General features: G+C 38.7%; 1 protein-coding gene across 1 annotated transcript; it reads right to left on the reverse strand.

Moving 5' to 3' along the window:
• Positions 1-150: 150 nt before the first annotated feature.
• On the reverse strand, positions 151-10,545 carry LOC114551003 (calcitonin gene-related peptide type 1 receptor). The gene is made up of 13 exons (XM_028572076.1): positions 10,361-10,545; positions 8,493-8,585; positions 7,594-7,744; positions 7,078-7,185; positions 6,861-6,973; positions 6,689-6,783; positions 6,377-6,503; positions 5,737-5,890; positions 5,595-5,655; positions 5,142-5,208; positions 4,375-4,593; positions 4,056-4,097; positions 151-2,743 (listed from the first exon to the last, which is right to left on the reverse strand). The coding sequence occupies exons 2-13, from the start codon at positions 8,541-8,543 to the stop codon at positions 2,537-2,539; spliced, it is 1,395 nt and encodes a 464-aa protein (XP_028427877.1). The 5' UTR covers positions 8,544-8,585; positions 10,361-10,545; the 3' UTR covers positions 151-2,536.
• Positions 10,546-13,082: the final 2,537 nt, after the last annotated feature.

Consider the following 13,082-nt stretch of genomic DNA (forward strand, 5'->3'; position numbering starts at 1 on the left):
TAACATGTGGGAAAGAAAATACACTTGCATATTTTCTTTCATTTGTCCTTGAGTGGAACGGGAGAAAAGACATTAAGGAAACAAAACACGACGTCTCTGTTTTTCTGTTTAAAAAAAAGCTTTTTTTAATTTACAGCATTATTACTTTAGTATAAACAAGCATTTATTGACACAATTATGTTACAAAAATGAAAATGGGATTCAGACTGTGACTAAAATGATCTTGTTTAACCCCTTCAACATATTAAAACACATATATATATATATATATATATATATAAGAAATCTATTCTTGATACATCTGTGATAAAATTCTCTAAACTCAAGGTTCACTTACTAGCTTTTTGCTGGGTTTTCGACCAATCCCATGGTCTTAGAATATAGTTGAAAGCTCCAGAGAAAGCTGGTAATTGAACTTTGAGTTTAGGATATTTTAGTACAGATATACATTTTCTTTCTTTTCTAATGCAGCCTGTGTTAATAGCAATACTATTATTATTGATACTCTGTGTGTTGCAAAATAATACAGATATCTACAAACCCAAGTTAGACTTTTTTTTTTCTTTAAAGCAATAGTTACATTACAAATATTTTGGATGTTAGATAAGAAGAATGTCTGTAGGGCACATATAGCTACTGTCAACAGCTGGTTAGCTTAGCATAACATGAAGACCGGAGAATGGAGGGAAACAGCTAGCCTGGCTTTATGCTAAGCTAAGCTAACCAGCTGCTGGCAGTGAGTTCCTAACATACACGAGTGTGGTATCAATGTTCTCATCTGACGCTCAGCAAGAAAGCACATTTTCCGAAAAGTGAAACTATTGCTTTAAGAACTGAATGCCATCAATCATACATTAGAGCCAAGACAACATACAGGCTTTTTAACTGTGTCCAGTGTAACATTACATATTATAAATATCTGACTGTGTGCCCACTATTAAGTACATCCAGATACTGTATTTAGGGTTTCTTATATAGTAAAATACAATACATGTGACATCATTAGAGTTTTTCTTCTATCTCTAAAAATCAGCTCAGAAATCACTGTAGAAATCATGTCATAAATGTTATAGTACACATAAACATAAATATTCTGTTATACAGAGGAAGACAGTTTGAAGCATTTTAGCCACTTTGATTTAAGGCTTCAGTGTTGCACGTTTAAAGGAATAGTTCCACATTTTCGCCGAGCGTTATCCATCTTGCCAGGCTAGCTGTTTTTTTTTTCCTCCCTGTCTTTATGCTAAGCTAAGCTAACCATCTCCTGGCTTCATATTGAACATGCGAGAATGGTATCGATCTTCTCACATGACCCTCAGCAAAGAAGGGAATAAGTGTATTTCCTGTTTTTGCAGGGCTGAAACCAGCAGCTCATCACTCGTCAGGAAAGTTCCCCACTACCTCAGGCTGGAGGAGACGGACTAACTTCATCTTATCAGCAAATCAACAAGAGTCAGTTCCTGCTGAACTTGTTTCCTGGACACTCAAATCTTTAGGGAATTCATCCAAAACATTTAACAACTACTACTAATTAACCAGCTGCAGTTTTCTGGACTTAAAAAATGTAACATAAGTAATACACACTGGCGTGTTTCTATCTGAAAAAATATACAAAGTACACTTCATATTTTGTGCCTTGATATTTATCATATTCATACACACATGTATATGTACAAACACATGCACTCATGCAGTCATATTTTCCTTTTGGACTCTCACAATATCTCCAGCATTTTGGAATTATCAGATATAAAGCATGAATAAAAGTGAGCCTAACGGAGCATTAATATGACATGATAAGACGACGTAGGCTTTTTGTGACCTCATTGTTTGTTTTGAACTTAACTAAAGGAAATAATACATAAATAGTAAACTCTCCTCACCCTATATTCTGAGTTCAATTCCAAAGTTGAAGCAGGGATGACTTTTAGCAAAGCAAGCTAGCTGATTGTTTCTTCTTTTTTGTGTACTTTTTTTCACCACAGACATCATGATACTTTGTTATTTCGCTTTGTTAAAGGCATACAGTTTGCCTTTCCATTTCCTTCTTTGCTATTTGAGCTTGCCATTAGGCTAACTCCCAGCAACTACATGGCATAACTACCCATTTCTAAATTGCATTAATATCCTCAAAATGCCCAGAAAAAAACTCTCTCTTTGCAAGATTGTATCAGTGAGCTCAACAGAACAGCTTCTTGTTCACCGAGGTCTCTTCAAGCTTATTCCACGTGAGGCAAAACAAAAAAAGCATTAATAATTCCTTGTGTTAATGCTTCCTTCTGTCCGGCAACAGCCCCTCAAGGGATGTAAATAATGACAAAGAAACCGTTTCTTTGGCCTCAAGTTCATTCTGTTCTGGTAATAATCATGTGAAAATAGTTTAAAGAAAAAGTAAAATATGTGAGTTTTTTGCAGCTAGGAGATGGAGAAAAAATGTCAAAGAAGAACAAAGTTTGTACTCAGTTGCCATGAACAGTAGTAAAACTCCAAGAAGACATCAATCTTGGGAGAAGTCAAAGAATCTATAGTGCGAGCTTCACACGAAAGGGCTGTCCGATCTGAAGATGTCTGAGTAGCTCTTGCCGTTCATGTGCTCAGTGTGGCTTTCGATGCTGTAGCAGCGGTGGACCTCTGTGAGCGACGACGCCACGTAGGAGGCCGAGCGGAAGAAGTCGGCGTTGGCAAACGTGCCAGCGAACTGCATCCGCTGCTGGTTCCAGTTTCTCCGCAGAACAGTCTGGACCTGCAGGAAGAGACACAAAGAGGATGTAAGCAGGGGCGATTCCAGGATTTTTTAAGTAGGGGTGGCACAGGGGACACCAATCATTTTTATCAGAATACAGCATAGAAAATCTGTAATTGTGCTAAATAAAACATCACATTCATTGCCACCCTGTGCCCCCCTTCTAGCCCCGCGCCTGGATGTAAGAAGGATGGCAGAGATGGCACCATTTGCATTTCATCTATGGTGAGTTTAGTTCACTTAGAACATGTTCAAAATAAAAAGATAAAAGATGAATAAGAACATGTACATGTCAGTACAAGCAAGAAAAAAACAACAAAAACAAAATATTCAGCAAACATATCTTTCAAAAATAATTGTAAATGATTCAAATAAGGATTCCCATGTTCAAAAGGAAGTAGGAAGAAGTTAAAAAAAAACTTTTCTGCTCCTACCCCCTTTTTCTACTTTTGTACCAATTTGATTCTTCACCTATTTATATATGTACATACACATACATGCATATATACATACTTACACACACATATACACATGCATACACACATACATATACACTTTTTCGCCCCCAGCTATCTCCTATCGGTGTCCATGTTTCATCTGTCATCCAAACTAGACATAATATATAAGAACAATACAGTCAGTACACAATACAATCACACCGAGTCCTTCTCGTACATCTACAACTAAAGGACATCTTTAATGCTATTTTTGGTGCATCCATATCCATCTTTAAAGTTGTCCATCCAGGGCTGTAGCCACCAGGTCATGTGCTCTCTATTTGCTTCTGAATTTGGGAGTTTTGAAATTGAAAACTTACGCATAGTGGATATTCTATAAACTGATCTTATATTTTCTGATTTGTAAATGTAAATTTGACTTCTCTTAGGCCAATAAAATAATAAGAACTCAGGTGAACACATGGAGGTATATTACCGAGAGCAAGGAAAGGGCTTTTAAACAGAATTTTGCATTGACCTTCTTTTTGGTTTCTGGGAGGGTTGGGGGGGCTCATAACTTCAATATTTTTAAAATCCTGGCCCTGTGTCCATCTGTGATTCATGCTGCATTTTAGAGCCAAGCGTGAACAGGGCCATTGTTACCATTACCAGCCATGTGAACTCTCAAACTGTCCCTCAGAAAGACGCCCTCTGTCCCTATCTTGAGAAGTTTAGAATTGGTAGCCTAATGATTTAAAAACTTTTTAAAAACTTTAAAATTGCAAATTTAAAAACTCGTAAATGGGTCGCAAATTCAAAATCTATGCTTTAAATATGAGATGTTGTTAGTCATAAAATGCTGACTCATTACTCACCTCCCCGTTGAAGAAGCAGAATATTGTAGAAACCAAGAGACCCTGCATGAGAAAAAAAAAAGTTTCTTGAGAGAAATACACATGTTCGGAAATCCCTTAAGCTCAAACAGCTGTCACATGTTCATGCTCTTATTCTAGAAATATTTGTAGTTGTAAACCACAAAATTATTATTTGACAGTTAAGCAACACGTCTGTTCCTACAGCAGAGCTTTTAATATCATGAACTAGGGATTGTTTTGGAGTGAAAGCATTTTTTGCAATGTTTTTGTGCAGCGGAACAATTCTTTATCGTCAGTGTTAGATAGTATACGCGCTGACCTGGTAGTGCATGAGGATTTCCATGACGTACAGGTAGATCTCAGAGACCCAGTGATCCTGGGGCTTGTAGGGCAGCAGGACAAACTGGATGCCGAGTAGAGGGATGAGGATGAGGGTGGCTCTCACCGCCCTCATGTAGAGGCTGGACTCGGCCTGGTGCGTCACTCTCAGCTTGGTGATCAGAACCCGAACGATGTTAAGCAGAAAGAACAGATTCACCTGGAATCAAAGAAGACATTACATTACATACAGAGACAAGAGGAAATGCCTGTATTAGAATAAACTTTGACACATCACTTTCATGATGACCAGACTGAAAACAAGCAAGAAGTGAAGTCGTGGCCGAGCACCAATTCAATTCAATTCAATTTTATTGTCAATGACACAAGGTGCAGGCACAGATGTAGTGAAATGTAGGTCAATGCTTTCCAACAAACATAGTGCACATATACAGTATAAAGAATATACAGTATACATATAAAACAACAAACATATTATTAAAACTATCAACATTATTTACAGACTCCGAATTATTCAAAATTACATTATATTATAAACATGCACATTTTTGTAAATGTACTTGTGCAAATTGCATAGTATATATTAAAGTGTAGTAACAGGAGGAGGAAGGGGCAGAGGGGAGAGATCTGGGTGAGATCTGGATAGGTAAGAGAGTCATGGATGTGAGCATGTGTGCATGTGTGCTGTAGGGTTTAGAGGGGGGGGGGTGGGGTAGGTACCAGGGAAGTAAGGGTCTCAGTGCTTACCACCAAAGCGGCGCAGATGGGGCCGTGGATAATGTACAGCAAGGAAGTATCGGAGCTGACCCAACATCTATGAATGCATGAATCAGATCATCATGTTATACAGTAAATGGAAACTGGAGCTGCAAAGATTAAACCATTAGTTGTCAACTATTACATTAATTGCCAACTATTTTGATAATCGATTAATCGGTTTGAGTTATTTCTTATGAAAACAAAGTCAAATAAATTCTGAATTCAGCTTGTTAAATGTGAATGTTTTCTAGTGTCTTCAGTCCTCTGTGACAGCCATTTTCTGACATTTTATAAACCAAACAACTAATCCATTAATCAAGAATAGAATCAACAGAAAAGAATCGACAATGAAAATAATCGTTGAAATAATAGTTGCAGCCCAGTCGAAAAAACATGATTGAGGTACAATGATATTTAGAAATGGCCGTGATGGAGACTCACTTGTCATTGTAGTAGCAGTGGCGTGCTATTGAATGTATCACCGTGGGCACAAGTGGAAAACCTGCAAAATCAAATTAGAACATTAATGACATTTGAGTGAAATGTGCATAATGAAATACATGCACAAGTCCTCCTTACTTACCCCAGCCGAGCAGGTAATACCACATGAGATGTTGTTTTTCTGCAAACACTGCCACAACGATCAGAGTGTGCAGGTAGATGCCCTCGCAGAGCATCCAGAAGTAGTTACAGCTCAGCAGATACAGGTGGATAAACATGAGCAGCTTGCAGCTTGCCTAGAAGGGAAAAAGCAATATATATATATATATATATATATATATATATATATATATATATATATAGAGAGAGAGAGTCAAGCAGTATGTGGTTAAATGCAGGAGTCTTTAACGTCTTTTAAGCCAAGGACCACTTAAGAGAGACGGAGCAGGGACCCCCTACTGCATATATTGTATAAAATTAAGTTGCATATTAAACTGAGCCAACAATAACGTGTGGGCTGCCTAAAGCCTTTATACATACCTTTATAGTGCATATTAAGCTATTAAAATAATAATTGTTGTTTTAATGCTGAACATAAATGTGGCACAGTGAATCCTTAGGATGAATTGTATTTGTGGATGGCTACTAATGGCTGATATGTTGGATTTTAAACTTTCAAATAATAACCAATAATTTGGCAGACCCCTGCAGCAATTCTGAGGACCCCCCCTCCCCCTGTTGAAGATTTCTGGTTTAATGTAAAAAGAAGTCAAATCACTCACAGAATCGTTATACGCGTGTCCCTGTTTCATTACCACTGTTGTAAGCCAGACAACGGTGATGATGGAGTTAAGCACAAATGAGAAGAAGAGGTTTTTGTGGAGCGTTATCCTCTGGCAGCTCAGACTCCTGAGGTTAGTGAAAGAGGAGACACACAGGCTTTCACATATTTCATCAGCTTTAATGATCCTGGATCATTGAAGTAGCAATAAATCATTTTACCCACTCAGATGCTTTCCATACACATTACATTAAAAGGCAATTGGCTTAAGTGCATTTACAAAAAAAAAGGGAAATAAAGAAAGCTTACTTACTTAAAATGGAAGAATATTCCCAATGATATGAGCAATGAGACCAGCGACAGGCCGTGACCAATCATGACCAAGTAGAAGTGAGTCATTGCCGCCTGCTATAAAACAAAATTAATACAACTTCACAGCCAAAGCTTCTCCATATATTTATTATATTGTCTTTATTCCTGCTTACTGTCCCATGATGTGTTGTGTTGGCTTGGCAGTTCGTGAAGTTTGTCCATGTCCTGTTGCTCTCGGGGTGGCGTCCCCACTCGCCTCTCTCTGAGCACACTTTGGACGCCATCGCTGTCGACAAATGTGCAACCACAAGTTTGTGTATGGATGGAACAAATGAAATACAGCATGCCAAATGTCCAATTTGACATCATTTTTTGGGGGGTTTTATTTACCATGAGGATCAAAATTTTTAAAGTAGTCAGGACAGCTCTGCTCTGTCGGCCCGGCTTCAGTTTCGTCCCAGCACAGCCACCCATCCCATGTGGCGTTGCACACGGGCCCTGCTGACCACAAAGGACATGCAGTGATGTGTTAGTCAGTGTTGGAGTCAAGACACCAACTGTCGAGTCAGAGTCTCAAGTCCCCAGTGTTTAAGTCCAAGTCCGAGTCACCAAAGCAAAGTCTGAGTCAAGTCCGAGTCGAGTCGCCAATACCTGGACTTGAGTCCGAGTCCAGGACTCGAGTACTCCATCACTGCCTATTACACATAAAATTAGCAGAAACTTCATCCAACTTCAGAGTCCTATTTTATGAATGCTCTAGTCCGTTTTCATAAATCCTCGAGTCCAAGTCGAGTCACGAGTCCAGAGAATAGCGACTCGAGTACTTGAGTACTCCATCACTCATTGGAGTGACTTAAAATGGAAAATAGTAACACCAGAATCCCCTTTTTAAAATCATCCTCTCACCTATTGTTTTTGTTTTGCGGTGCGATTTTTTCAAAATCTTCTGGAAACATTCGTACTGGGCCGTGGCGATTTGGTTCCGCGTCGACTGTTGTTGTCCCCAATGGTTCAGATGCTGCTGGTCATCATCTTTAAGGCTTGCCTCCACAAGCAGCTTAAAAGAGAAACACACACAAATACACACATACACAGAAATTAGAGTGCATCTGTCAAGCAAGCACTAGGAAACAAGAATTTTAGTAGATAAAATACATGAAATAGATCATTGTACTGAAACAACAAAGTCACAAGCGAAAGTATAATTTCTTCTGGAGCTCTGGGGGAGCTAAAATCTCTCAAGTTGCATTATGGGAAGTGTAGGATGAAGTTTGACCCATATCAGGACTTAAAGGTAAGTACATCTCAGCCTCCGCTGCTTCAATTTTGGCCATTCTTCTTTTAATCTGTCTCTCACAAGTCCCTCAACTTTACGGAAGTACAATACTAAATCACTGGAGTACGCCTTTTAGGGAGTGCATCAGCAAGAGTAGTGAATAAAGCCAATCAAATAAAGAATTTTGAATGACAGCAAGGCACTGATGCTTTTTAGAAGCAAATAATTTTAGTTAGTATTCTAAAAACACATTAATTATTAATTTGTTAATTAGACAGATTATACACAGGGGATCATATTTGATCTAATGTCACCAATGCATGGCCAAAATACATGAAATACAGAAACCCTAACAACTAAAGAAATATGCAATACAATAGAATATCTAAAACAACTTCAAAATTGAATGGATGATCTAAAAATCAACAGTGAAGCTGTAAAAACGTTTAAGACAATCATGTGAAGGTGACAAATTTAGCAGAAAACTGTGTATTATCAGGCAACTGCACAGTTCGGATACAACAGCTACCTTATTGAGAGCGCACATGACCAGGAGATACATGAAGCCGCTAAGGTCCATTTGTGCTCTGGTCACTGTGGGGGTTCTGAGGAACGTTTCTAACTGAGAAAAGGAAAGCATATTAGAGTTTGTAATCTGTACTCTGTTTCTGTACAAGAAAACAATAGACACACACAATGATGTGACCTTTTCTCTATTCAAAAGTCATGTAAACAATACTAACAGTACAACTCTCCAACATGTTTTTAATTTGCAAAGGCAGGTCTCCCCTTTTTGGATGTTAGGGTTGCGGATTTGGCCTTTGGCTTCCTCTGTTCCCCGCAGCTTCCTTCCTGCATGCTTATTAAGCATGTTGAGCAAGTCTGACTAAGGTTTAGCCAAAAGACATCAATGTGGCAAATGGAGTAAGAGCATGTGCTGCAAACTGACACAGATGTTTTCACCAGCTAACTAAATGCGTCACATGCTGATCCAAATGTGTGGTGTTACAGTGGAAACGATGACAGTTCTAATGGTGATAAAAATAGTAAAAGAAGTGACAGTAGTAGTGATAGAGGTTGTGTTGGCACGAGCATCTGTCAGTGTTGGAATCTAAGCGTATTGGACTATTTTCTAGTGACAGAAAACCATCCCTGTCACTCTTCTTCTCATTTAGTTGCTGCACAGAATATAAAATCAAGATCAATTGTTTTATTTTGGGGAAAATGTGTGATCCATAATGAGCTACGCACTAACCAACCCTTATATGTTTTCAATGGGTAAATGTTTTAAGATATAATATTTATTAGGGTATCTGATGTTTTTTAATAGATATTAAGTGTACACCAGGGACCTATGTCCACAGTATTTAAACCGAAAGGTAGTTTGCGACACCCGTCCCTATAGCTCTAAATACAAAAACACACAACTTGTCATTCACTTTTTGTCATATTTTTCTAAATCATGTTGGCTTAGTTTTCTTTTTTTCATCTTTTTTTCCTTTTTGTTGTTGTTCGTCTGTAGTGTAAGCAACTTGGCCTCTCCTGATGATATTTTCTTATCTCATTATCTAGATTTTAGGCAGTCTGCAAATAAAATACAAGAAAAACTCAACAAGTAAACACTACCTAACAACACAAAATACAGTGAAACATTAGGATACTATTTATGGATACATTTAATATTTTTAATTATTTTTAAATGAAGTTAACAAATTTAGTTTTACAATAATACTTTTCCCAAATCATGGTCTTTTTATTTGGAATAAGACAGACCAACAAACCTTTTTTTAATTTCCAACTCCCCCGACTGCTAATCCGGGAAATCTTTGTCAGTTTATAAGATTAATATCTTCTTGAACACACCCAAAAACGTACTGTTTATCTCTCTAATGGCCTACAGAGACACTCAATAAGTGACAGTAAAGTAACTCCCTTATTGTGTGAGCCATCTGTACCAGAACACGAAGACTTTCACAGTGCTCCATGTGAAGTACCCTAAATTAGGTCTAGGAAATCCCATTCCAGAAACACCACTTGATATAACCTTAATATGTTGTGTTTAAATGTGAGAAACAGTCATCCAAAGAGGGGTTGACTCTTCTGTTACACACCAAGTAGCCTTCTCTAATCTCTACTCATGTGTTTCATCACATTTTCCCCTGCCAACAGCAAATTGAAGAGATAAAGTTTGTGCTTTTTTTGTATTGTTTATCTACCCCTTAACACTTTAATGTGCATGTGTGTACCCCTGTTCCACGGGCCCGGCAACGTAAATCCTAAAGTATAACATTTCGCAGTTCAATGGGACATTTAACCTATTTTCAGAACTGTAAACAACAGTAACCACACAACAGTCTGTCTACATGCTGAAAAACTGTAACTATTAAAGAAACTTACCTTTGCAGGAGCAGAAAGAAATATCTTTAAAAAAGCACAGTGGTTGCCACCTCTTGAAGAGTAATCCTTCAGTCTGAGAGTTTACCTTTGTAGAAAAAGAAAGACAACTGTTTTCCAGATTTCTTTAAGAGTAGTCCGTCAGCGTGTGTGTTTTCGCAGCAGAGGCAGAGGCGACACTGAGCTGTCCTGATAAGAACTGACTAGGGCTGTGAATGACATCATGCTTGCCTTTTGTGGAGGCAGACAGAGGGACATCCCTACAGCGTATTGAGCAATACAAAGTGTTGATATAATTGATACCCATTACACTGCATAATTTATATTATGCATGATGTGTCATTTCTGATGTAAAGGCAACTTTAATGTCCTGGTTGTCAACAGGTCAATCTTTAGAGTCTGAGTTTTGTCATGAGTAATTAATGAATTTACTTTATTGCATAGAGCAGTGGTTACCAAATGTTTTCATATCAAGGACCCCTAAACTGACACAAATTACACCATGGACCCCCATTTGATTAGTTTTTGTTCCATGTCTTTGTCATTCTTCCATGTCTTTGTCATTCTTTTCATTCAAAAAGAATGCAAAAAAATGGCTGGTTGAGAGCCAAACTTGTGGGCACTAATGTTATCTGTGTGCATTTAAATGTTATATAAGTATTTTACTGGAATTGTATTTATTAACCATAATGTGTTGTATGTAATTTTATGTTGTGATTGTATACCTGTCATTATTTTAAAGGCTGCTTGTTTTACATCTTGCTGGGGGACTACCGATGAAAATTAGCACTTTTGAGCTAACTCGGGAACATTTACATTGTTTCAATGTTGATTAATGTTCACTGTCCCCTTTCAAAAATAAAGAAATTGAAAAAAAAATTGAAATGGCCCCCCATCTGATTGAATTTTTTGATTTTAGGTGTTTTATTACAAAAAGTGTATACCAATATATATAATATATTCTGTCACTGTGTTACTTATGGATGGAATTATAGTGAAAATAAATTATTCACATTTTTGCTGGACGCCCATGGAACTCCATCAAGGACCCCTGGGGGAGATTCTTTTGGCTGTTTCAGTGATGAATACTATTGCAAATGGGGAATATTGATTTACGTCTTACTTACACCTCACTTTGCACCAGCTTTGTAATGCTTACTTATTCTGCACTTTATGTAGCCTATTGTATTCTGTATTCCTGTATTGTATTGAATGTGAAACTGTATGTTGTCCTGCACGCTTATATGCTTTTCTTGGCCAGGTCGCCGTTGTAAATGAGAACCTGTTCTCAACAGCCTACCTGGTTAAATAAAGGTTAAATAAAAAATAAAAACAAAGATGACTAATAATCCTATTAGGTCAAAGAGTGCCTGACCCATGGACCTCAAAGATTATAGGCTGTCTGTTAAATGTGTTAGACCAGTGGTTCTCAACCGGTGGGGCCCGCCCCCCTGGGGGGGCGCGGACACTGTCCCGTGGGGGCGCGAGTAGGCTACAGGATGGGAGAAAAACAAAAAAAAAGAATTCAGGAAAAGAAATTCCCCCCATGTTGAAATGCAAGTGGTTGGACTATAACACACAAACAAATCATCCTCCTGGCGACTTTTTTGTCAAAAACTAATCTAGCAACTTCTACTGGTGTTATTGGAGACTTTTGTGGTGTTTGGAGACTCAAAAGCACGTATCACTCTGCAGCTACTGTGCTCAACGAGCAGTGGGTGCAGCCGTGAGCTCCTCCCCGACCAAAAGCACTCCCAGGCGGTCAGTCTCTCAGTAGCCTCGCACAGCAGTCCCAGCCTGCAGTCGGAGCAGAGAGGAGACACACACCACTCCTCATATAAACTCAGATTTTGCTCCTTGCAGACATAGTGGACGCCTTCACACAAAAACTTGACCTCTGGCATGGCCGCATCAGTTGAGGGAACTGCGACATGTTCCCCAGCCTCGCAGACTTCATCACTGATGCAGGCACGTCACACGACTTCTCTCTATTTCAATCAGCGTCTGAGCACCTGTCAGCAATGACAGAACAGCCACTGAGTGAGAACTCACTCAGCGGGAGTGAGAACGGGTCAAATTAATTTCCTTGTTTCTGTAATGAAGATGATCCTGTGTGTGTGACTCGAACATCTCACATTTACCAACAAAACGTACAGCGAAAGACCGCGCAAAACATTTCAGACTGTACTGCCAACGTGTGTACATTTTAACATCAATGTACGCTGTAACGTTTTTTCATTATATAGTCACTGAAGCGGCTGCTGTTTTAGTACTGTCTGCTCTCTGCAGCGGGCGGGGCTGCTGCTCCATTTCCCCCGCGACTGACGCGGGCACACACACACACACACACACACACAATCACACACGGTGGATGCAGGAAAAAACGCATATGACCTAAATTGAGGACAGCTATGCTCGTTATTGTAAGTGCAATGATAAGTTAAAGTCCAATAAGTACTTTATCAAACCGTGTGTGTGTGTGTGTGTGTGTGTGTGTGTGTGTGTGTGTGTGTGTGTGTGTGTGTGTGTGGCTAGGATAGGTAAAGATCAACAAGCCACTGACAGTGACAGATATGTTCATATTTGATTCATTCAATAAATTATTATTTTTTGTCCTAAATCCACCAGCCATTTTCCTATTATACCAACATTTGCAGCATCCTGAGCCTTTTAAGGTTCCCTAGGAAATCTCAGCCCAGAGTAATTAATTAATAGTACTAATACC

This window comes from Perca flavescens, chromosome 24 (assembly GCF_004354835.1).
Source record: "Perca flavescens isolate YP-PL-M2 chromosome 24, PFLA_1.0, whole genome shotgun sequence".
NCBI lineage: Eukaryota > Metazoa > Chordata > Actinopteri > Perciformes > Percidae > Perca > Perca flavescens.